Source organism: Sus scrofa, chromosome 6 (assembly GCF_000003025.6).
Source record: "Sus scrofa isolate TJ Tabasco breed Duroc chromosome 6, Sscrofa11.1, whole genome shotgun sequence".
In the NCBI taxonomy this organism is placed as follows: domain Eukaryota; kingdom Metazoa; phylum Chordata; class Mammalia; order Artiodactyla; family Suidae; genus Sus; species Sus scrofa.
In genome coordinates, this window is record NC_010448.4 from 54,048,018 (window position 1) to 54,072,604 (window position 24,587).

General features: G+C 55.4%; 2 protein-coding genes and 1 long non-coding RNA gene across 12 annotated transcripts in view; 1 reads left to right on the forward strand and 2 right to left on the reverse strand.

Moving 5' to 3' along the window:
- MAMSTR (MEF2 activating motif and SAP domain containing transcriptional regulator) overlaps positions 1 to 10,042 on the reverse strand; it is an 18,183-nt gene extending 8,141 nt beyond the window's left edge. Inside the window, exons 1-10 of one of the 10 annotated variants that reach the window (XM_021094694.1) lie at positions 9,801 to 10,039; positions 9,145 to 9,227; positions 7,930 to 7,967; positions 6,999 to 7,141; positions 6,639 to 6,823; positions 6,232 to 6,334; positions 5,869 to 6,063; positions 5,390 to 5,578; positions 5,257 to 5,311; positions 4,227 to 5,066 (exon numbers count right to left, since the gene is read on the reverse strand). In XM_021094694.1, the coding sequence (XP_020950353.1) occupies positions 4,783 to 5,066; positions 5,257 to 5,311; positions 5,390 to 5,578; positions 5,869 to 6,063; positions 6,232 to 6,334; positions 6,639 to 6,754 (942 nt within the window). In that variant the 5' untranslated portion in view covers positions 6,755 to 6,823; positions 6,999 to 7,141; positions 7,930 to 7,967; positions 9,145 to 9,227; positions 9,801 to 10,039 and the 3' untranslated portion in view covers positions 4,227 to 4,782. The other 9 variants (XM_021094692.1, XM_021094688.1, XM_021094695.1 and 6 more) reach the window with 9 other exon arrangements.
- LOC102161741 lies at positions 5,871 to 14,741 on the forward strand. The gene is made up of 2 exons (XR_002344718.1): positions 5,871 to 6,068; positions 13,415 to 14,741. It is a non-coding gene; the product is annotated as an uncharacterized LOC102161741 (long non-coding RNA).
- RASIP1 (Ras interacting protein 1) lies at positions 10,731 to 24,398 on the reverse strand. Its single transcript, XM_003127281.5, is given in 13 exon segments — positions 10,731 to 11,146; positions 11,672 to 11,819; positions 13,062 to 13,234; positions 13,439 to 13,682; positions 15,413 to 15,516; positions 15,636 to 15,787; positions 16,021 to 16,058; positions 16,799 to 17,452; positions 20,355 to 20,710; positions 22,638 to 22,661; positions 22,664 to 23,322; positions 23,908 to 24,048; positions 24,248 to 24,398. Coding segments are annotated over 12 exon segments (2,889 nt in total). The 5' UTR covers positions 24,045 to 24,048; positions 24,248 to 24,398; the 3' UTR covers positions 10,731 to 10,946.

The following is a 24,587-nucleotide window of genomic DNA, read 5'->3' on the forward strand; positions in this document are numbered from 1 at the left end:
GGCAGCTGCAGCTCTGAGTCGACCCCTAGCCCGGGAACTTTATATGCTGCAGGTGCCGCCCTAAACAAACAATCAAACAAATAAATAAAAGACCTAAACTCCCTGATGGCTTTCAGGGAAGGGTTTTAAAGATGATGGTGATGAGGATGAGGATGATGGGGGTGAAGGGGATGAGGATGATGGTGTCCGGTGGTTGGTGGAGCTGCGAACTGGGGTGTAGTCATCACTGGTGGAGCAGAAAGAAAAAACAAGGTGGAGGTAAAAGTCAGTGACTGGAAAGAGCAAACAAGCTATGTGGTAGCAGAGAAGGGAGGGAGAGAGACAGGGGCTGGGTGGGTTGAGAAGAGAAAGAAGAGGGGGATGGGGAGGGGGGAAGCACACAAAAGATATTCTTCTCCAGCCTCCCCAGTGACTATGAGTGGATCCTTCTGGGGAATGTCTATGAGATAGATTGGTCATTTTGGTATTATGTCATAGATTCTTGGTCTTTTTCATGCTTCCACTGAAATCATGGGATGGCAGCTTGATGGTGATGTGGGTCCCTCTCTGACTTCATCCATCCTGGGCAGCACCCCCATCAGTCCAGCCCTCATTTTTCCCATCCCCTTGGGTGGGGAGGGCAGGCCTCTCCTTGGTGGTGGTGGCAGCTGGAGGAAGCCGCTGAAATATCTGGAGAAGAGCGAGGGGATAGGCCGTGGAGAGTGCGAGTGCGGGATGCAAACCCATCCCTCAGCCTCTGGATTCAAACCTGCATGCTTCACCCACATCTCCACCTCCCCAGGAATGCCTCAGCCGCCGCCCCCTGCCCCGACTCCTCGGGACTGCACTCGGGCCCCGCAGGCTCTCAGCCCAAGGCTGCCCTCCTCCAGACAAATGAGAGATGGGGACAGAGTGATAGGACACAGAAGCAGGCAGAGCTGGGAACAGATTGATAGGGAGAGAGACACACAGAAGCGTTGGAAGGGAAACAGAGACAGAGGAAGCCCTGCCAGGCCCCTTCTGACCTTTCCCACCCGTGTTCAGCCCGACATGAAGGCTCCTGCTGCCACCCACTCCTCCAGCCCTGGATTCTGCCACACAGCTGACACCCACCTTTTGCTCCAGGAACCCTAAGCTTACAAGGGTCTCCAGATGGCAGCACCCTTCACACTGCCAGACCTGTGTGTGTTCTTCTCTACGAGGGTGCTGTTCCAGAAGGTTCCTCTGACCACCTCCTCCTCATCCTTTGAGTCTTGGCAAAAATGCTTTCTCTGATCATCCAGTCACATTTCCCTGTAGCTTCTGGTACTTTCTGGGAATCATGACCCTCCTATCCCCCGTGCCATTGCTGTGAAAGTATTTATCCCCCTGCACTGGGACCCCCTCTTTGCAAATGAGTTTCACCAGAGCAAAGATTGTGGCTCTTTAATTTTTTTCAACCATGAGGGCACAGGCTGTGGACGTATCTGATTTAAAACCCCACGCCAACACTTCTTTTTTGGCTTTTTAGGCCCGTACCCGCGGCATAAGGAGGTTCCCAGGCTAGGGGTTGAATCAGAGCTACACCACAGCCACAGAAATGCAGGATCCGAGCCGCATCTGTGACCTACGCCACTGCTCATGGCAACGCTGGATCCTTAACCCACTGAGCAAGGACAGGGATCAAACCGGAGTCCTCATGGGTACTAGTCGGGTTTGTTACCACTGAGCCACGATGGGAACTCCATCCACTCTGACACTTCTTGTCTGTGTGACACTGGGCAGATCACTCCCTTTTCTCTGATTTTTAATTATTTCCTCTGGGGAGTGAGGATGAAACTTCATACCTGATTGGGTTGGAAGACACTCAAGATTCCCTTTGCCTCATGGTAACGATCATTTGTTCCATTCCATTCATTTTATCTTGGATTTTTTGTTGTTTTTGCTGCACCCGCCATGTGCAGAAATTCCTGGGACAGGAATTGAACCCATGCCACAGCAGTGATTTGAGCCACAGCAGAGACTATGCTGGATCCTTAACCCACTGAGCCACCAGGGAACTCCTATCTTGGAGTTAATGTTTGTCAGAGTTTACACACTTCAAGGAACTAGGATTATCAATCAGTAGCTAATAATGGTGATTAATATTTATCAGCAGGTGGAGTTCCCAAATAGATTCATGTTTGCTTTTTAGGACCACACCTGTATCGGCACATATCACATGCCAGGTCTGGTTTGTGGACGGTGTGTGAACCCTTTAATACACACTGGGCTGGAGGTGCAGAGGAGGAAACTGACACGACAGCCAAGACAGGGGATGTCGTGGACTCTAGGCCTGTAACACATACTGATTCCCACTCACAGTGGACACTGCTGACGGCCTGCCCACGTCCCCTCAGACTCCTCTCGCCAGTTCAGTGCACCTAACACCTGCTTCTGTGTGCTTTAGGCATGAATCATGCCTTGTTTATTTTCTGTGTTGCTGGTGCTTTGACGTCTGGGACCTTGCTGACATTGGAGGGCCTGCCCCCTCCCAGGGCTGGCCAATTGCTAGAGAGAAAAAAAAAAAAAAAAGGACTCACAGGAATTCCCTGGTGGCTCAGTGGGTTAAGGACCTGGCTTGGGTCACTGCTGTGGTGCGGGGTTCCATCCCTGGTCTGGGAACGTCTGCGTTCCTCAGGTATGGCCAAAAAAATGGACCCATATGTAAACACACCTTTCACATGCCAGCCAACCAGCCCAGAGCCCACACCCACAACCACTTCCTTTACTGAGCTCGTACACTTCAGGCCACCCCTACTCTCTGCCTAATTACCCCAGAGAAAGTTCCAGACAACTGGGGACAGCCCCTACACCCAGAGCCTGCTGAAATTCTTCAAACTAGACACTCCCAAGCTTACCCCACCTCATCTGTTCCTTCCCAAGGAAACCAGTCTTTACTCTTGCCCAAGCTCCGCCTCTCCCCTTCCACCTCCTGACTGACCCTGGTGCTTCCCCGTGGAGCCCTGCATAGCTTGGTGTGCCCCCTTCCTTTGGGATCTGTGAAGATAACAAACTGTCTTTTCAATAGCAATTGTCTCCTGATCTGTTGACCTCACCATATCTGAATAATCATGAAACCTACATTTTTAAAACACTTTGCTCCTAATGGCTTGCCCTGAAATCTTGTTTCTAGTACCACCCTTGGGCTGAAGGTACCAGCGAGCTTATGTCCTGCCCCTTCTCGTGACCCGTGGCCCTTGACTGCCTAGAAGGGTGTGGTGGCAAGTCTCCAAATATAATCCCCAATGACCATGCTCCAATATTCATCCATTTGTGTAGTCTTCTCCCATGGTCAGCTTGGGCTGCCCTAATTTGCATTAACCGACCAATAAAATATGGTGGAAGTGACATTGTGCCAGTTCCAAGCATTGTCTGTAAGAGACTGGACCTTTCTGCTTCCTCCCCTAGGAAGGCTCACTTTGGGGAGCCCTGAGCTACCATGTAAAGAGTCCAGCTCTCTATTGGCAAAAGGAACACATGGAGAGGGAGAGCACCGATGCTACACAGAGAATGAGAGAAGTTCGGGTATCTCACAGCCCATAGGGTGAAGCCTACCAGCCATTCCTGCCAAGGTGCCAGACACATCCGAGTGCGCCATCTTGGATAGGCCAGCTAAGTCGGGCCCTGGAATGAATGCAGCTTTAGTTGGCATCATACAGTGCCGAGGAATGGCCTCACTGAGCCCAGTCAATCCATGGAATTGTGGACAATCGTTGACAGTTATTAAGACTCTAAATTTTGGGGTGGTGTGTTATTCAGTAATAATAAACCCAAATAGGAATTTCCTTCGACCTCAAAGGCCCAGTTCCCTTTGCCTCAAGGTGGGAAAGACTCTGCAGCTTTATCTTCCAGAGCTCCCTGTGGGATCAGGCTGAGGTTGGGACTTCACCTGAAGTCATGGTCTTGCTCGTCTTCTTCCTCATCACTGTCAGATTTCATCTGTTCTTTTATTGGTTTCTCCAAGGGGCATTTCTTTCTTTTCTTTCTTTTTCTCTTTCTTTCTTTCTTTTTTTTTTTTTTTTTTTTTTTTTTGCCTGTCTATTTAGGGCCACACCCGCTGCATATGGAGGTTCCCAGGCTAGGGGGTCAAATCAGAGCTACAGCTGCCGGCCTACACCACAGCCACAGCAATGCCAGATCCTTAACCCACTGAGCGAGGCCAGGGATCGAACCTGAAACCTCACAGTTCCTAGTCAGATTTGTTTCTGCTGCACCACGACAGGACCTCCAGGGCATTTCTTTAATAAATCACAGATACACGATTCTTATCCCAGACTCTGCCTCCCAAAGACTCTGACCTCAGACACGACACATCTGATTTGTCTCATCTCCAATCAGAAGCTAAGGGTCTGGTAGACAGTTCTCCCTCTCCACTCTTCCCTGCCCCTCCCCTGCCTCCAAAGAGCATTGACCACCTTCGAGGCTCCCCAGCAACAGGGAGACATCTAGGCGGTGGGATAGGGGTTGGGGGGTAAAGGTGGGGACAAAAACATCTATGAGATCTCTGAAGGCAGCAGCAAGCAGCTTGTTTGCCCTGGCCAGCAACCAGTGAAACCTCCTTGCTCCCAACCACATGACCATGGAAGGGGGTCAGGCAGATAAAAGTCAAGAGGTGGGCATGTTAGCAGCAGTTCAGAGGCCAGGTGGGGATGAGCGTTGTCTCTGAGGTTGTGTCCATGGCGGGAGGGGCTCTGCTGGTTGTTCCCACCCCTCCCTCGCGGAGTCATGTCTGTGACTTCCCCAGCCCCGCCAGTTCACAGTCCCTGCAAACCCAAACATCCATCACCATGGATCCTCCAGCAGGTCCCACAGCCGAGTGCCACTGGAATCAGATAAGTCAGCAGAGAAGATGCTGGAGGCTGGGGGGCCACAGCCCAGCGGGGGACCCCCACTCAGAGCCTCCAGCCAATCCAAGGAGTCTGTGGGGCCCCTGGGAGAGTGGGACAGGGAGTTCGTGGGGGATGGGATTGAGGAAGAGAAAACAGATGAGAGGCCTTCAGAGTCTGGGGAGGGGGACAGCACGTCGAAGGAGCCAGGAAAGTCCAGGGGGATGGGGGGCAGTGGGTCTGCAGGAGAAGGAATGTATTGTGAGTTTAAGAAGGCAGCGATCCCTCCCAGCTCCCTATTCTTCCTTTCCAGAAGTTTAGGTATCCAGCCCACTCCTCCTTAGGACCCAGGAATTCAGACACCAACCTGTCCCTCCCTCAGACCCAGAAGCCCAGAACCTCAGCCCAAAGCTCAGAGTTCGGCTCTTACCCTCAGGTTCCACTTGATCCTCTAGGATGTCATCGATGCCCCGGTTCGGAAGCAGCTGTGGACAAGCAGAGGCGGTGTGAACCTGGGACTCCAGACTGATCCTGACTGAGACCCTAGGCCTGCGCTCTCTCACCTGCGCTCTGCGGATCGCTTCCTGCAGCTCCTCCTCCAGTGTCAGGGCTGTCGAGGCTGGTGCTGAGAAAGGGATCGGCGCTGGAGCCGGAGCCGTCGTCGCAGGCGGAGCCGGAGCCGGAGCCATCATAACGGTTTCCGCGGCATGTGGAGGAGGAGGAGGCGAGTGAGGTGTTGGACTCGGCTTGAACTAGAACCGCCGAGAGGGAGAGTTTCTATAAGCCGCGCCCACTGGGAGCAACCTCACCCACTCGCAACCTGTGGCTCCACCCCCTGGTCCCGGCCAGGCCCTTCACTCGTTGACCCCTCCCTTTGGCCTCGCCCCCTATTCTTTCATTGGCTTCCCTTCCCTTAAGATCCTCCCCCTTTGCTCTTAACTACGCTCCCCACACTTCATTGGCTATTCTTTTCTCGACTTCCTTTCCCCGTCCCGCTTTGTCTTCTCCTCATTGGTCTACACGCGCATAGCCCCGCCCTCACCGATCCGGGCCTCCGGGAGGCTCCCAAAGCTTTGGCCCTGAAGCGTGGCCAGGGAGCATCCAGGGGACTGTCCTCGCGCCGCGGCTTTGGCCGCTCGCGGGGCGGGGCACCGCCGCGCATGCGCTCCAGGAGCATCGACTTCGTCCCAGACACCGGGAGGCCCCGCAGGCGCAGCTGCTGTCGGAGCTCTGAGACCTGAGGTGAGGGGTGGGGAGAGGCCTGGCTAGGCTCGCGGCCGTGGCTGAACTTATGGAAACTGAGAGAGGAGGGACTGGGGTCTGATGGAGCGGGGGTTGCAGGGTTAGATTTCTGGGTCCGCACTGAGGGAAAGGGCCAGCCTGGGAGGTTACTCCCCAAACTCACCGTCAGCTCCTCCAGTTTGAGGGTCTGAAGTTCCAACTTGTGTGAAGGGGGCGAGGGACCGGGGACTCCTGGTGGGGAGGAAGTGAAGGGAGTGGGCTTCATCCTGACGATAGTTGGGAGGGGGAAAGACAAGTTAGAAGGAGCAGAAAGAAAAGGCCTTCTAGAGTCCTCAAAGACAGGGGCTCAGGAAGATGCGGGAAAGTGAGGGACCCGAATTCTGAATCTCCTAGGGCTCAAACACAGGAGGCTAGTTCCTGTGCATGGTGGAGGAGGAACTGGGGGGCTCAGACTCTGGGTATGAGATCAGGATTCCTGCAGTAAGAGGGGCTGGGAACCTCAACCTGAGTCCTTGGGGAGGAGGGAGAGGAGGTCCTGGACCTCCCTGAGAACCAAAACGGGGGTCATACCTAGGAGGTGGCTGCTGTGAGTGTGTCCCTTCCCACAGAGGTGGTCCAGGGGGACCCAAGGCCGACCCTTCAGCCTGGGGGTCTGCCCTCGTCCCTTGTCTTGGCTCTGGAGGCATGTACTGGTGGTATGTCAGATTCCCCTTGGGCTTGGGCTCCCTCCAATGCTGGGAGATCTTGGGAGACTCCTGAAAAGGCAGGTATGATGTCACATGCTATAGCTGTTCCCACTTTCCTGCCCCTGAGCCCCATGCTAAGTATGGGGTTAGCTTGTCACCACCAAAAGAAGCAAAATGAGCAGCAGCAAGGAAGACCAAGGCTAGACTCTTAGGAGGACTTCCCTTCACTCTGGTCAAAACTCACCTTCTTCAGGGACCTCCAAGGGCAGTACTCTGGCTCCGGAAGGACCCCAGGGTTGAAGAGGAAAGGGGCAGGGCCCGAGGGTGAGGCTGGGGCTGGAGCCAGAGCTGGGCCTGAGGCTGAGATCCACGGATCTGGGTCTGAGACTGGAGAGGCGGCAAAGGACCCTGACAGGTCTGCAGGCAACAAGCCAGGCAGGGAGGAACAAGGCTGTGTGGGAAGGAGGGCCCCGGAGGTCCCAGTTCCCCCAGGGTGCAGAAGGACAGGCGGTGAGTGAAACCCAAGTGGTGGGAGCTGGGTGCCTAGACTCCTGGATCTGAGGGTGCTAGGGACCCAGTCTTTTGTATGCTCTAGAGAGGTAGGAGGAGTTCTTTGTGGCACAGTGGGTTAAGGGTCTAGCTTGTCACTGCAGCAGTTTGGGTCACTGCTCTGACGCAGGTTCAGTCCCTGACCTGGGGACTTCCACATGCCTGGAGTGTAGCCAAGGAGAGAGAGAGGTAGGAATGACACCCCCAGTCACCAAGGGCTGTGGTGGGTGACGGCTGGAGATCACAGATCTCTGGGGTTTTGCTGGGACAAGGGTGGAGCCAGCACTCCTGGTTCTTGGGGGGAGAGAAAGGCTGAAAGCTGTGTCCTGAGATTTGTGTGCATGCCAAGTATGGAGTCTGGGATGCCTGTCTTCTCCAAAGAAACAAGATTCATGCATTTCACTGCAGTGAGAAAAGCCCGAGAGCGGGAAGGAAAGCTCCTGGGGTGGGGCAGCCGTGGGACCTGTCCTCCCAGGTCCTGGGAAAGGACAGGATGGGACTTCAGTGTACCCCTGGGGCCTAGGGACTGAGGCTCGGGAACCAAGCTGGATATCTGGTGGCCGCAGTCCTGGGTGCCCCGAGGGGAGCAGGGCCACCATCCCCGCCCTTTCAGGGCCCACACTTACTGGGTCCTGATACCGTCTGTAGATCCGAAGCTGAAGAACTGTGGAGGGATGGGGGAGGAGAAAGGCAGGAAGGGAGTGTCCAAGAGCCCGGCCTGGCAGGCGGGTGTGAGCTGCAGTTGTTGCTGGGACCACGTGCCCAGCCCCCTTACACACCCCGAGAGCGCAGGCTGCGGGTGGGCGGGCAGCCGGCTCCCTTCCCGGGCCTTCTGCCTGCTCCCTGCCAGCACAGCGCTGAAGGCCAGAGCCGCTCTGGGGCTGGGAGCCAGGCAGCGTGTGGGTGGGAGGCGGCCCTGCCCCCGGCTCCACCTGCCCCCTCACCAGCCATGCCCACCCATCCTCGCCGTCTTAGCGTTTGTCCCGTGCCTCCTTTTCTCCGTGCACCCCGTTTTGCACACACCCTTCTGTGCTACCTCCCCTCAGTCACCCCCTTGGCACACCAACCTTTAAACACGCATTTCCTGGGGCTCTGGTTTTGCACCTACACTCTTTTTGCCCACTGGTACCCTTTGCCCCGCTTCATGCTTGGCTCGTTGTCTTGGCACACACCCAGCCACGTGAACACACTTATTTGCACATTCATGATTTGCCCCCCCCCCCAGTTTTGGAGCAAAGATCTCTCTTTGCACATTTCTGCTCTTTGTGCAAGTACACTCTTGCACACTCCTTGCTCTTTGGTTTTCTTATCTTTGTACCCACCCAACTATGGAAGCACACTTATTTGCACACTCAAGCACGCTGTCTACTCAGGACTTGACTTCCAGGTATCCCCACGTGCACACTTTCCACCTGCGCTGGGACATGCAGTGCACCCTTTGACCCTTTCGAGGCTTCCCAACTCACTGTCCCCTCCCTCACCCACAGTTCCACACCGGGCACTCTGAAGTCCCAGCGCTGGGTGCTCCTCCTCTTTGCACAGTATCAGTTTAAACCCCTCTGCCTTTACGGTACCGGCCCTCTGCACACCCACCCCAAGTCTACTCCCCACTGTTCGAGTGAGCATCGCACTAGCCATTTGTACACTCACTGTCCACAACTCGACTGCTTTGCTGGAGCTTCCTTTATACACACAAATTATCTTTTGCACAGAAAACATATGTCTCCTGGGTGTAACCACCCCCCTCCCATCTCACCGCCGCCGTGCACACTCCCAGAGTCAGATTATGTCCCCAGGACCGGGGGACCCCTCCCCTACATTCATTGAGAGAAGCTTCTCACCCGATCGGAACTTGGAACGAATGATTTGGGAGCGCTGGGAGGAAGCCGCCAGGGTCATTGCCAAGGCTGGTCGGGGACCTGGACTGGGGAGGGCAGGGCCCCCACAGGAGGCAGGGTCAGAGTGGAGGTCAGAAGGCGTCCCCCGCATGTGAACACAGCAGGGAAAGGGCCTAAGGAACTTAGAGAAGGGGGAGGCCTTGAGTGGTATCTTCTGAATCCTGGGGAAGGAGGCGACTGGGGGCCCAGACTCCTGGGTGTGAGAGACCAGAGGGCTGGGGACCAGGACTTCTGGGTGTGAGGGAGAAGGGGCTGAAGGCCCCAATCCTGGAGCCTGAGGGAGAAAGGACCTGAAGTCTGGGGCTCCTGGGTCCTAAGAAGGAGGGCACTGGTGGCCTGGACCCCAGATCTGTGAAAGGGGAGGAAGGAAAAGGGGATGAAGGGCAGGAACTCAATACTCCGAGGGGCCTAAAATCTAACCAACAGCCTTGATCAAGGGCAGGTCCCAGGGGAGCAGAATGGTCTCTGCCTCCTGCTTTTTAGAAGGGCGTGGGTGGATGTCAGCCACCACGGTCGATGGGGAAGGGACTGGGATCAGAGAGGTGACAGAAGAGTTAGGGCGGGTTCCCCTCCCACCCCGCACCCCAGGGGCTTCTCACCAGGTGGGCTCTGCGCAGTCGTGCTTTGCAGCCGCTTCAGTCCCGCGATCTAAGCCAGAGGCCGCAGGCCCCGCCCCACCAGCCTTTAGGGGGCGCGTCGAGAGCGGTGGAGGCTGGCGGGGGAGACCGGAGCCCCTCCTGGCATCCCGAGAAGGGGCGGGAGCACGGGCTGCGAGGGCCTGGGGCGGGACTGACGTCGGGGTTCCTGCCTCCTCCTCCTCCGCCTCCTGGAGTGGGGCGGGGCAGCGGGGGTCGGACTGACAGAAGCAGGTGCCAGGAGAGGGGCTCAGGGTGAGCAGCAGCGGCAGGTGGTCGTGCCCCGGCCTTGCAGGCAGGTGCCACCTGTCGCTTACTTTTTCCCTGACGCAGCAGCGGGAGTCGGATTCAGGGGAGTGAAAAGTTCAAACTGGAGCCCTGGATTCCTGGTTCTGATGGAGGAGGGAGCTGGGGACCTGATTTCTGCGTTCGAAGAGAAAGGGCCGGGGACTTGGACTCCTGGGCCTGAAGGAGTGGGTTGGGAGCTCCGTACTCTCGGGTGTGAAGGAAGAGGGATTCCAGAACAGGGACAAGAGGTGCTGAGACTGACTCATCGGTGTGCTCGACAGGCAGAAAGGGCCAGAAGGGACTTGGAAACCCAGACACCTGGGTCTGAGAGAGGAGTATGGGCTTCGGAGGTCACCCTTCAAGTGTTGGCTATTTCCCACTGGCAGGACTGATCTTTGGCAGAACAAGTTTAAAGCCCTGTCCTTAAATGCATGGGAGGCCCCCGTGCTCCTGGGTTGGATTACATGTAAGAGGGCAAGCTGAGGCCGTGGCTATAAATACCTCGGCGAACTCGGCAGGAGCCCAACACTCCCGGCAAGGGCCCTGATGCCTCATTTCACAGAAAATCAATATCACCACCGCTCCCAAGTCTTAACAAGTGAGACGTTGCCAATCCGACAGATACCTTTATTGCTGCTGGTACTCAAATCCCAAACCCATCTTCCCATTGTCCCATCCTCTACTACTCCAGAACTCAAACTCCCAGTATTCCACGCGGGGGAAAAAAAACTACAATTCCCAGAAAGCTTTGCGCTCGGGTGGGCTCTAGTGGCTAGAAGCCAAGGAATTTTCAAGGTTCGCGCGTTCGTTCGATATGGGTGTTCAAGGAGGCGTGGTCACGGGAGGTCCGTGGCGATGATTGGCTGGTAGTTCCTGCTGCTCAAGGTCCCAGAGGAGGCGGCGGAGCCTGCGCAATTCACGATGCAGGGCGTCGTCGGTCACCGGACCGGTGAGGCAGAGGCGCGAGCTGCCCAAGGGCAGGATGAGGGGAGGGTGGGAGGAGAAGCTTTCGAAGATGTCCCCTATGAGACCGAAGAACAAGGAGTTAAGCTCTGAAAATGGGCATGAGGCAGCAGTGTCGGGGAGAGCCGAGGCTGCGTCACACCCGAAGGAAGGAAAAACTTAACACCCCCCACCAGCAACTCCTGTAGCAGGGTCCCCACAAAGGCTCCCCTTGGGGTGCCCAAGCATCATGGGAATTGTGGTTCAGACTATGCAAGGCCACTGTGGCCTGGGAAATGGGCGACCTGGTTGGGTTCTTGGATCCGTAAGGAAGGGCTGGGCACTTCATTTCACAGATTCCTTAGAGTGGAGAGGCCTGGAATCTGGCCTCCTAGGTGAAGGGGGTAATTTGCGGGGGAAAGAGGCTGAGGGCTGAACCCCTGTATCCTGAAGGAGAATCCTGTATCCTGGGATCCAGCACTTAGATCCTGGGAGGAGGAAAGGGTTTGGGTCCAGAATCCTGATCAGAAGGCTGTGGATTGCTAGGTTCTCAGGACCTAGAGAAAGCTGACAGTCCCAATGCCTGTGTCCCGATTTCTCCCCACCTGTGTCCACAGCATCCCGCTCTGCAGAGGGAGGATCCCAGGCAGGTGGAGGCCCGCGGCCAGGACCCAGCTGGTAATGGCTGAGCAAATGGTGGAGCTGAGCAGGGGTCAGTGTGGGATGGTCAGTTCGTAGGCTGCTCCACGAAGCCTGGTGGGAAAATGGGATGAGAGATCCTGAGGAAGGCCCTCCATAGAGGGCATGGATGTAGTGGGTAGACAGTGGTGTCTGTGCGGTGTCTTCTGGGCACTGTGAGGCCTGTTGTCACCAAAGAGATGGTGGGGAAAGGGCACACGCTCGGCTTTAAAAAAGAAAAATGTGTCTGCTTCAGAATACATGGGGAGGTAGGTGTGGGTGGAGAAGAACAAAACTGACCATTAATTTATGTTACTGTGTGCAGAGGTGTTGTTATCTACTATGGCTACTTTTCGGATCTGTTTGAAAATTTCTTTTTCATTTTTTAAATTTTTAAAAATTTTTTGCCATTTGTTGGGCCGCTCCTGTGGCATATAGAGGTTCCAGGCTAGGGGTCTAATTGGAGCTGTGGCTGCTGGCCTACGCCAGAGCCACAGCAACGCCAGATCCGAGCCACGTCTGTAACCTACACCACAGCTCACGGCAACGCCGGATCCTTAACCCACTGAGCAAGGCCAGGGATCGAACCTGCAACCTCATGGTTCCTGGTTGGATTCGTTAACCACTGAGCCACAACGGGAGCTCCTCTGTTTGAAAATTTCTGAACCTAACCTAGATCTAGGCAACAGAATCACCAGGGTGGTTAAAACCAGAGACTCTGAACCAAGCAGACTGCTTGGGTTCAAGGGCCCCAGACCGCTCATTACTGAGCCACTGTGCTCACTCTCCTCACCAGCAAACTGGGGGAGAACAGCAAGTACCTATTATAGTCGTTATGAGGATGCGATATGGCAGGATTGTAAAGTACTTAGAACTGGCCTGGGCTTATTAAATATTCTGTAAAAGTTTGATACTTAAAGGTAAAAAATGAAATCAAGTGACCAATTGTATCTGATTTTCAGTGTCTTTGAACAAAATTGTCGATAACCTGCTTCATGGGGCTTGGTCAGCATTCAACACGAAGGGCTAAGCACAGTGTCCAGCATGTGGTTTATGTTTTAACTGCCATGTTCCTTGCTCCCGCACAGACCTCCTGAACCACATGTCTAAGGAGGAGGGCCCTGGAAACTATTATTAATAAGTCCCACTGGGATTCAGCTGCAACTGAGTTTGGGCACTAGTGTAGCTGGCTCTCTTCTAGCTGCCGATGGTGTCTGAGCTGGGACTGGAGATTACATGACGTCCAAGGAGATTCAAGGGTGAGCTAAACACAGAGGACAGCTGAGTGGGGTCGGGGAGTCAGAGGTCAGGAGTCACCTTGAGCAGGGAGGTGCGAGGCACGCAGAGCAGGTTCACGGCCATGGAGAGTTTCCGGAAGAACTCAGTGGCAATGTCGCCCAGGCCAGCCCCTTGCAGCCAGTCCAAGACAAGGTCCAGGTTGGTTCGGATTTGCACAGCTCGGGACCATTGATAGAAAGGTCGACCTTGACCTGTGCGGGAAGTGTATGAGAGGCAGTGAGTGCATGGACCCTGCCCTCCTGCCTCTCAGACCTTTCCTATCCTTGACCTTCAGGTCTGGAGCTTGTGCTCCAGAGTCCCTAAAACGAGGCCTGAGCCTGTAAAGGGTCTTAACCAACATAGGTTTCAGTAGCTCCCATCTCTGCCTCTAGGTCTCCTTCCACTCCGACCCTCACCTCGTTCCATCAGCGAGTTGAGAAGGGATGCATTGGAGAAGAAGAACAAGTAGCCAAATGTCTGAGACACAAGATCCGGGTGCAGCTCGCACTGGCTGGTCAGTTCCAGGGCTGCCTGGAACACGCCCAGGGTAGGTCTCAACCCAGGAGGCATGGCCCCCAGCTCAGCGCCAGGCCCCGGCAGCTCTGCCCCAGCTGTGAAAGGGTTACTATCCAGGAGAGCAGGCAGCGTTGAATACAGAGTCTGAGGAGATACAGAGATACAAACAAGTGATCAGACTACAACTCCTTAGAAGCTTCAAAGTAGTAGAATACAAAGGTACTGGGGAACTCCACCAAAGGCTTCTGGGAATTGTAGTCCATTTTGCCTTAAACACCCTAGAGAGCTCCATGAGCAAATTCCTATTTTCCAGAAGAGTTTCTAGCATTCACCAAGCCTTGGACACCTCAAGTCTTAAGAAGAGCTTTCCAGAAGTGTCTTAGGTGTTTTTTTGTTTTTGTTTTTTTTCTTTTTAGGGCTGCACCTGTAGCATATGGACGTCCCCAGGCTAGGGGTTGTGCCTACACCACAGCCACAGCAATGCCAGATCCGAGCCACATCTGCAACCTACACTGCCATTCACGGCAACGCCAGATCTTAACCCACTGAGCAAGCCCAAGGATCACACCTGCATCCTAGTCAGGTTCGCAACCCGCTGAGCCACAATGGAAACTGCTATCTTGGGTATTTTAAGACCACCTTTGGTGCCTTACAGGACTTGTAGTTCTCCACAGAGATAGCTCAAGGAGGACAAAGGACGTTGAACAAAGAGGCTCCCTTCAATCAAAGAATTATTTATCCAAAATTCCCCAAGGAACAGAAAAGAATGGCGAGTCAGGAAGTGGGAGTGGGGTGGCAGTTAGCCAGTGGAAAATGAGATCAGGCCAAGGACAGGAAATGAGGTCAGAGCCAAAGAAGAAATAAAACCACACTTGGCAGGGATGCACAGGAAGTGAAGCCTTAGAGGAAAGGCTTCACAAATCAAGGCTGCTCAAAGAACAGAGAGACCATCTACCCCAAAAGATTCCCCTTTCATTTTGCAGCTAGAGAATCAGGCCCATCAGAAGCCAGGAATCCTGAGAGTTTCAAGACGCAGTAGTGGTCAAGAGTGGTAGCAGTGGACTGGGGCAGAAAGCAGGTCCTGTAGGATGGGAAGTCCAGGGAGAAAAGGCTCAGAAAAGGGAATGGATTCAGAGCTACAGGAAGCAAGGTCAGCAAACCCAGGAAGTGAGACCTGATTAAAGAGGTTTAGTTTACATGACAGTGCCTAGTAGTATTTGATCTCTCTTTTTCTCTCTCAAACCTATCAGTGACTTAAGAGTGGACTTGGGGGGGAGTTCCCGTCATGGCGCAGTGGTTAACGAATCCAACTAGGAACCATGAGGTCGAAGGTTCGGTCCCTGCCCTTGCTCAGCGGGTTAACCATCCGGCGTTGCCCTGAGCTGTGGTGTAGGTTGCAGATGCGGTTGCCCTGAGCTGTGGTGTAGGTTGCAGATGCGGCTCGGATCCAGCGTTGCTGTGGCTCTGGCGTAGGCCGGTAGCTACAGCTCCGATTCAACCCCTAGCCTGGGAACCTCCATATGCCGCGGGAGCGGCCCAAGAAATAGCAAAAAAAAAAAAAAAAAAAAAAAAAAAAAGACTGGACTTGGAAAACAGGGGCTGGAGAAGGGGTAATGGTGACAGAACCAGGCAGGGAAGTCACCCTGGCAAGAGGGGATAGTACAAGAGATAAGAGAAGTCAGAAAGGCCGGAGGTGATGTAAACTCAAACAGGAAGTGGTATCAGAACAGCAAAGTTCGAGGGGCAGACATGGGAAGTGACGTCAGAGAAGCAGGCAGTCTTGCTGGGTCTCATAGGAAGTGGCATCAGAGCCATGTGACAGCGTCCAAACCGGAAGTGCGGCTATGCCAGACAGGAAACAGGTCAAGACCAACCTTGGTGAGGTAGTAGACAGACTGCTGGAAGGTACACATGATGACCTCATCCAGAAGGGCCATGGCCTCATCACATAATTCCAAGTCATTGCAGAGCTGTGGGTCTGAGGACAGGCATAGGAGTGAGAGGGAGAAGCAGAGGCTGCCAGGCCGGAGTCCCGGTCCCCAGGTGCTGAGACTGGCAGGGGGCTTGCATGAGCACGGGCCTGGGGTCCGAGCTCACCCTCCTGGTCGGCCTCCTTTTCCATCTCCAGCACCTTCTCCTGTACAAAGCTCAGCAGCTCCGTGGTGTTGGCCATCCACAGCATGAGTGGCTGCAGCTCCACAGACACGGCCTCGGGGGTCAAGGGCACCTCAGGAACCCCCTCGGGGTGGCTAGGAAAGGAAGAAGAGACCTGTGATCCTTGCCCAACCCCCACCCTAATGTGCAAACCTGGAGAGATCTGGGGTCCGATGAGGGATGGAGTCCAACCTTCATTTCTCAACTGGAAAATTCGAGTCCCCCAAAAGCTTGCACTAAGACGCGCATGGAAATGTGAACACCAGAGCTGGCTGCAAATCCTGACCCCTGCATCCCTCCAGGCCCTTCTCCCCAGAGATTCTCTTACTTTTCTGGCTGACGGTCTCCGATTTCCTTAATCTTTTCCTGTGGAACAGTAAGATCAGAATCAAGGTGAGGGGGATGAGGAAGACAGATCCGTGAGTTAATGCCCTATTTTTTTTGTTGTTGGCAGAAACTCTCCCCACTTTTCAAATGGAGTCTAATTCTCAAGCTTCAGAATAATCAGCCCTCTTGACCTTTTAAAACACTCACCCCTATGACCATGAGTGGTCTGTCTCCCTTTGGGTCTGCTTCTGATCAAATGGAGTTTCTTCCTACCCCCCAAAACTTCCTAAACCTTTTCTTTAGCCCCCAGCTTAGTAGGGTGGAACTACCCCCAAAAACTCTGAATGGCTTCTCCCTGGCACATCCATCTGTCAGTCCAATGGGTTTGTTCTCCCTTGCCTCTGAGAAGGGTCTCCCGAACTAAGGCTCCAAGCTTCAAACCCAGTGGGCCACCCCCCTCACTTCTCACAATGGTCTCTTCTAATTTTTCATCCAGTGGGAGCTCTTTCCCCCCAGCATCTCCCAGAATGGTTTTTCCCATTATCCCACAGCTGCAAAAGTAGGTACTACTGTACTGCCTTCTCTTCACCCACTGTGGATAAATCCACAACTCCCAGCATCCTGTGGGGCCCCTTAATAGCCCACACCCCTATTGAGGTATCCTGGGAGATGTAGTTTCGTCCTGCCCAACTATGACACTAAGGTTGGAGGGGGCGGGAGGAGGCTGAGGAAAGGACTTGGGGCGCAGATGGGGCGGGTTGGCGGTAGGGGGCGCTCACCCAGACAGCCTCCTTGATGAGACGGGCCAGGCGGCCCAGCAGGCGCGGCAGGTGGCCCAGCTCCAGTTCCCGGGCTGAATGCTGCACACACAGCGCCAGCAGCGTGGCGGGCCCTAGGGGTGGCAGGTCCCCGGCGCCAGTGGCCGCGGTGTGGACGATTTCGCCCAGCAGTGCCTCTTCCTCTCGTGGCCGGAAGCGCAGCACGGGCTCGCGGCCGTCCAGGTAGGCCGCCAGGGCCTCACCGCGCTCCTGCAGGCCACGGCCGCACAGGCGGCAAGAAAAGGCCCAGCCGGGGCCCGGTGGTGTGGCCCCAGGGCGCGCAGGCAGCCATGATGGGCGCGCAGGCCCCGAGCCCCCAGAGCGGGGATCCTTGTACATGAATAGGAAGTGCTCGCCCAGCCCCAGCAGGTCGCCGGGATGCAGCTCGGCCTCCCGCAGCAGGAGGCAGCCGTTGTGCGTGACTGGGGCTCCCCGGGATGGGCGCACCATTGCCGGGGGCTCCGGACCCGCACGCACTGTGCAGTGACGTGGCAGGATGTCGGGGGCGTTGAGAAAGGTGTCCACATATGGGGCCGGAGACGCACCGCGGGCCGAGGAGTTCCCACCCCTGCCGAACACATGCTGCTCCCGGGTCATCACATACACCACGAAGTCCTGCAGGGAAAGTAAGGATGGGCACCACTCCAGGAGGAAAGGATGCTTCCAAAGGGATCGCTTTCCCACCACTGCCTCTCGCATCACCTACATCTCTTGAATGAGTGCTTCCAAAGAGAGGTCCCGGGACCCCAAAGGACTCACTCATTACCCCCACCTCCCATGAGTGGACTCTTCCAAGGCACTTCTTGTGGTGGGCTGCCCATTACATCCACCCTGCAAACTAGATACGAGGAAACTCCCTTCTTGCCATGAGTTCTACCATTTCCCTCCCTCTGAGAATGGATGCATCCCAGATCTTTTTCCAGTGGACTCTCCCATCATCTCACCTCCTCTGAATAGACTCCTTCAAGGCAGTCCCTTCCTAGCGTGGACTCCCCGATAATACCCAGCCCAAAGAATGGGTTGCTTCCAAGAACATCACATCCTCGTTACGAAAATGGATTGTCCCACTACCCTCACCCTCAAAGAATGGACTTTTCCCAAGGAAACCTTCTTTCTCCTTGGAACGCTCCCATTCCCTTACCCTGGCCCCACTGGCCCATCACTCCACCCCTGTCATGGAGGCTTTCAAAGACATTTCCCCTGCCAATAACAGTTTCTTTCAATGTTCTCAAGGCAAGGAACAGATACCTTTAAAGAGATTCTCCCTTTGATCAAAGTTTCTTCTATTATCTCCACCCTATGAATGGGCACTTCCAAGGAGACCCACTTTGAGACTCATTGTTTTTCCCACCCCATGGTGACTTAACTTCCAAGGAGACATAATCCTACAATGGACTCACCTATTCTCCTTACTCCCATGATGGAAGATTCCAAAGATACTCTCCCTTCCGCTACTGGAGGCTCTTGATATTCTCATTGCCAAGGAGATCTCCATAGAGTGGCACTTCTAGTAACCCCATCTTATAACTAGATTTCTCAAGGAGACCCTCTTGTAGTGGAGTGCCCCATTTTATCCAGCAGATGAAACGAAGCATTCCAGAAGACCCTTCCTAAAAATGACTCTCCCTCTGCAACCTATTAAAATGGAAGCACTCAGTTTGGCCTCCCTCCTAAAAGAGACCCTTCTCTTTCCCGTTAATGGCTGAGAGAACAGTCATCCTGGATACTCATAAATCCCCTTCCTACACCAAACTCTCCCACTGCCTGTATTCCATGGATAGACATTGCTAAGTCCCCTTCCTACAATGGATTCACTCATCTGCCTCTCAAGAAAAACAGACCCTTCCAGTCTGACCACCTTCTGAAGGTAGGCCCTCCCATTTTCCATCCCTGTCTGTGGGAATGGAATGATCTAAAATACACAACCCCCCCTCCTTAGAGTGGGCTCTCCTGTTCCTTAACCTAAGAATGGATTCTTCCACTGCTTCCATTGCACCTACAGTAATTCTCAGATTACAGACACCCATGCAATCAAATTCCTTTCTACAAGAGATCAGACTCTTACTCCTGTCCCCAAGGAATGGACACTTCCAATGAAGCCTCTTCCTTACAAAGAAATTTCTCATGAAACCCACCTGAAGAATGGATGTTTCCAACGTTTCCATCTTTTCCCATAACATACTCCCTTATACGGAGTTCCCATCGTGGCTCAGCGGAAACGAATCTGAGTAGCATCCATGAGGATGCAGGTTCGATCCCTGGCCTTGCTCAGTGGGTTAAGGATCTGGTGTTGCCGTGAGCTGTGGTGTGGGTCACAGACGCGGCTTGGATCTGACATTGCTGTGGCTGTGGTATAGGCCAGCAGCTACAGCTCCAATTGGACCCCTAGCCTGGGAACCTCCATATGCCGTGGGAGCAGCCCCAGAAAAAGCAAAAAGACAAAAACAAAAACAAAAAAACCTCCCTTATGCTCCTAGAATAGATCCTTCCAGTTTGACCACCTTTCCAAAATAAAGCCTCTTATTCTCCAACTGTGTCTGGAGGAATGGGCTGTTGTAATAAATATGATCACTATTCTACAATGAGCTTACCCTGAACCCTTGCCCCAACAAGGACAATGAATTCCTTCAGTGAAAGCTCTTTGAATAGTTTTAACCTCTCACCCATATATGCAGCCAAGTCACCTCATCCAGTTGGATCCTTCTCTGAGAGTAAAAATGGAAGTGTTCAATAAACTCCGCCACCTTCCAGAGTGGGCTTTCCCATTGATTCCAGTGCTACCTGTTGAGCTTGGCTGTACCATTTTTACCCAAAAGTGGACAACACCATAACTCCTTAAGGATACTCCTCACTTCCCCTCCCTCCCTCTCCCTCTTTCTCTCTCTTTCTCTCTCTCCTCCCCACACCCCCGCACAAATATTTCCAATATTACATCACTATCAATGAAATAACTTCCAACTGCTAATCCTTTCTCCTCCTCTGCCCCCGACATTCAAATTCTCCTATTGCCACCCAAATACGTAAACGATAAGTGCCACCTGCCCCCATCAACGATGGTGAAATCGTTTGAATGAAACCCATCAACTTTTACAAATGATTTAGTCCTCTCCTCCCAAGAGAATATAGGCTTACCCAGAAAAGATTCCAGGCATTAATCAAATTTCTCCCTTCCGCCAGAAGATAGTCTTCCATTACCCTACCCCAAGAAATAGAGGCTTCCAAGATCTTTCTAAAATACGCTCTCGCATTCTTCCTGGAGGAAGACAGTGCTTTCCCCCAACTTTGAACGAAATAAATCATCGCCTACTTGTCCCTCCAGTGAAATCCCTCTCAGCCATCTCCACCTCCCCCACTCTCTTCTCTGACAGTATCTCCTCCCCTGGGACCTGGCTGGGACCGTACTTTCCGGCATACCGAAGACTAACACGACCCACGGAATTCTGGGAGTTGTAGTTTTGTCGCCCTTCAACCTGAGGATGCGGCATAGGACTCTCCCGGTAGAAGAGGATGTGCCTACCTGGGCGTCTTGGTAGCCTTGCAGTAGCAGGAAGTAGGGGCGGTTGCTCGGGGCCTGGATGAGGCACTGGGTCAATTGGTCAAAGTCGCCGGGGTCTACTGGTCCGATTTGGGCGTCGGCTGCGCCTGGGGCCATGCTAAGGGCCTGCTGCCTGCGCTCCTGCTGCCGCCTCCGCCGACCCTGCAGACTGAGCTCCGATACGCTGCGCCGCAGGGACAGGTTTTCCGAGCGCTCCTTGCCCCCGGACCCAGCCGGGGGCCCTGACCCGGACCCCGGGCTAGGGCTGGCCAGAGCCGCCCCACCAGACGCTGCCCGGGAGCGGTTCTTCTGTGGCCGCCACGAGGGGGCGCCGGTGCCTACGGAGAGAGACGGGGAGTGATGGATGAGACTGAGACAGAGGAGGCTCAGCTGGAGATGATAGCCAACTGGCTGTGAGGATGCTTCCCACATTTCGTTTTTTGCATATGCTGTTCCCTGCGCCTGGAACATACTTCTTGCCTGACTCTTACCCATCTTGCAGTTTCAGCTCATAAATTCATTCATTCTTCCAATTCGTTGTTAGGTTTTTTGTTTTTGTTTTTGGCTGCTCCCGCAGCATGCAAAAGTTCCCAGGCTAGGGATCGAACACGCGCCACAACAGCCACCCAGGCCGCTGCAGTGCCCATGCCGAATCCTTAGCCTATTGAGCCATACGAGAACTCCTCAGTATTTTCTGAACAACTCCTATGTCCTGGGCACTGTTCTAGGCACTAGGGACTTTGCAGTGAACCCGAGAAGATCCTCCCCACAGGGAAATAGGAACCACCTCCTCCTGAACACCCTTCCCTGACCTTCCAAGTTGAAGCAGAGAAGGGCACCACTGGGCACTCTGAATGCTGCCTGGGCCCAGCACAGCCCTGTCACCCAGTAGGTGCCCAGTGGAAATGAACGAGTGAACTGATGTATTTCTTACTGGGCTGTGAAATCTAGGAAGGCAGGAACTTCATCTGTCAATGTCCCCATTGTAGTCCCCCAGGACCCTAAATCCTATGTGACCCATAGTAAGCATTTCATGAATGCTCTTTGGGAAAAAAAGGAAAAAAAAACAATGATGGTTATAACTGCTTTTTTTTCTTCTTCTTCTTTTTCTTTTTAAGGCCACACTCAAGGCATATGGATATTCCCAGGCTAGGGGTCGAATCAGCGTACACCACAGCCACAGCCAGATCCAAGCCATGTCTGTGGCAACCTACACTGCAGCTTGCAGCAATGCTGGATCCTTAACCCACTGAGCGAGACCAGGGATCGACCCTGCATCCTCATGGATCCTAGTCAGGTTCTTAACCCGCTGAGCCAGGATGGAAACTCCCTGCCGTTCTTTATTTAACAATTACTATGTGTCAAGCCCTGTGCTAAAAACCCTTTATTTGCACTATCTCCTTGAATCACCTAGGATTTGGCTGTATTTAACTGGCAAAGAATGGGTTGGAATCCAACCCTGACTTCGAAGCCTGTGAGTGTAACTGCGACACCACTCTGTCTCACAAAGGAAGGCTCAGGAACAGAAAAGCAGTGAGAAGGCTCCCTGAGCAGGCGCCACCCTTGTGAGCCAGGCCCCACCCCTGCCAGGCTCTGCCTCACCTTTGCTATTTTACCACCAGTGCACCTGTGCTCCCATTCCGGCCCAGGCCTTCTCAAAGACCAGGCCCCCAGGTAGCCGATTCTTGGCCAGTACCAATACCTCTTCATTTCCCATGCACCACCCTCAAGCCCCCACTCAAGCTTTGCAGCCAACCCAGTCTAAGGCCACTCGTTCCAAGACCCACTCCTCCGAGACTCTTCCCATTCTTAGGCTCTGATCTACCAGCCCATGTTCCCACTTTCCAGGCCCGTGCCCCTTCTAGCCTCCATCCACAAAGGCACTGCCCCTCACAAACCAATTCAACCTACTACTACTGACAGGCCTCCCGACATCAGGACCACTCACCTGCTCCGCCCTGTATCTCTTCCTCCCCATTACTCCATTCCGCGGCCCCGCCCCAGTATCGCAGGCCCTGCGCAGCGACGCTGCACCTATCCCAAGGGCAACGACCTCCGGCCTAGCCCACCTGGCTGACCCGAGTCCCGTCCCAGTTTCGTCTTCCCCTAGACCCAGGGCTGTATCGGCCCCACCCAGACCCCTCTCGCGGGCCCCGCCCCCAGCCCGCCGTCCGGTCCCACCAGCTTCTCTGGCCCCGCCCCCCCAAGCCCCCGCCCATCCCTCTCCGCTGGCCCCGCCTTCCAGCGTCCGCGCCGCCAACTCACCATCGCCGTCCGCCGCCCCGAAGGCTCCTGCTCCAGGCGGCGCGCCTCCTCGCGGCCGCGCAGCTCGAAACGCCGCGCCCAGCCGGGCCGCGCCCGCCACAGCTCCTGCACCAGCAGCGGGCGCTCGGAGTCGCCCAGCACTCGCAGGTGCTCCGCCCGCCACTCACCGCTGCCCACCGCGCCCGCCCCGGGCCGGCCCAGCGCGTCGCACAGCGCGAAAGCGTCCACGCAGCTGCTCTCGCCGGGGCCGCTGCCGGGGCTGCCGGCCAGCCCGTAGCGCTCCAGCGCCTCGGCCACCAGCTCGCGCGCCGTGGAGCGCGCCGTGGCCAGGACGCTCTTGTAGTTGGCGCCCGAAGCCAGCCCGGCGCCGAAGATCTTGAGGACCCCCGGGGGCGCCGTGGCGCGGGCGGCCAGTGGCGGCTCGGGGGCCACGCCCGCCGCCAACTCCGGCAGCTTCTTCTCGCTGGCCCAGCGCTGAGCTGCCCCCGGAGTCCCGGGACCTCCCGCGCCGCCGGACCCCGTGGTGCCGGTCCCCGAGCCCCGAAAGAGCTGAGAGATGCGCTTGGCGCGGCTCCCCGAGGCTCCCCCGGCCGCCTTGACCGCGCCCACTCGCCGCAGCTCCACGTGCGGCGGCGGCGGGGGCAACGGCTCGCTGCTTCGGCTCCCCGTGTCTGAAGACGAAGACCTGGCGGCCCGCCGGGGAGCAGAGACGGGGGAGAGAGAGACCCCAGAAGACACGCAGAGACAGGGTGGGGGATTAGAGAACGAAGGAGGGGGGCAAAGACACAGATGGGGGAGCAGAGTCCCAGAGCGAGTGGGGGACAGACACCCACAGAAGGGCAAGAGATGCGGGGTATATAGAAATGGGGGGCACAGAGGCCAGAGGGGGAGGGGGGGAGAGAGAGAAAATAAATAAATAAATAAATAAATAAATAAATAAAGGCAAGTCCCACAGAAGGAAATTCCAAGAGGTGAGCAGGCACGGGAGGAAGGAAGGTGAATCAAGCTGCTGCTCCTTCTGTGTCCCGGTCCCCCGTCCCCGTGTCCACCCGGCCTAAGCCCACCTCCAGGACCCACACTGGCCCCATCAGGCCCTGTATCACTGGGGCCAACTGTCCCCTACTGCCAGCTCACTTGCCCCTTCAGGACAGGAACTGGAGCCAACCCTTTCGGGGTCCCGGGCATTTTCCAGTGGAGGGACCGAGTCCCAAACAGGGCGAGACCGGAGGCAGGTGAGGTGGGGCAGGAGTCGGGCAGAGGTGGGCACTACTTGACAGAGGCAGCGCTGGGCCAGCGCCGCCCCAGCTTGGCCAGCTGCTTCCTGGGAGAATTGATCCACAGGCCCACCGGGAGATGGAGCTTCCCGAAGCGGGGGCTTCCGCCCTCCTTCCGCTCACCAGATAGCATGGCCCTAAGGGAGAGCGGGTAAGGCCCCCACTCACGAGGCTTGAAGAGCTAGAGGTGGGGGTGGAGGGGGACCAGGCCTCCTAAGTCAGAGGGAGGAGGGGGCTGGGTGGGAGAGAGGAATGGGGCCCCGGGTGGCTGGGATGGGGACCCACACCTGGGTCTGAAGGAGGAGGGGTCTGGACCCTGGGATCCCAGGCTCTTACCCTGTTTCGGGTCCCGGCAGCACCCGGGGCCCCTGGCTCCTCTTGCCCTGGATGGTTCCTGACCCCGCTGCTCCTGTTCAGCCTCTGCCTCGGCCCCAGCTCCCAGCACTGGGTGGGGGACAGGAAAAGGCAGAGGAAACCGGCAGGAAGAGCGGGGAGGGGGCGTCCTGTGAGGGGACCAGGCCTGGGGGAGGAGATCTGGGGAGGGCTGGCCCTGCCCCACTCCTTGATTCTGGAATCACATCGCAGCCAGTGGGCCCCTTCCAGGACCCAGGGGGCCAGGTCTCCAGCCCCTCCTCCCTCAGTCGGGAGAGAGTCCCCAGACGTCTCTAAGGGAACC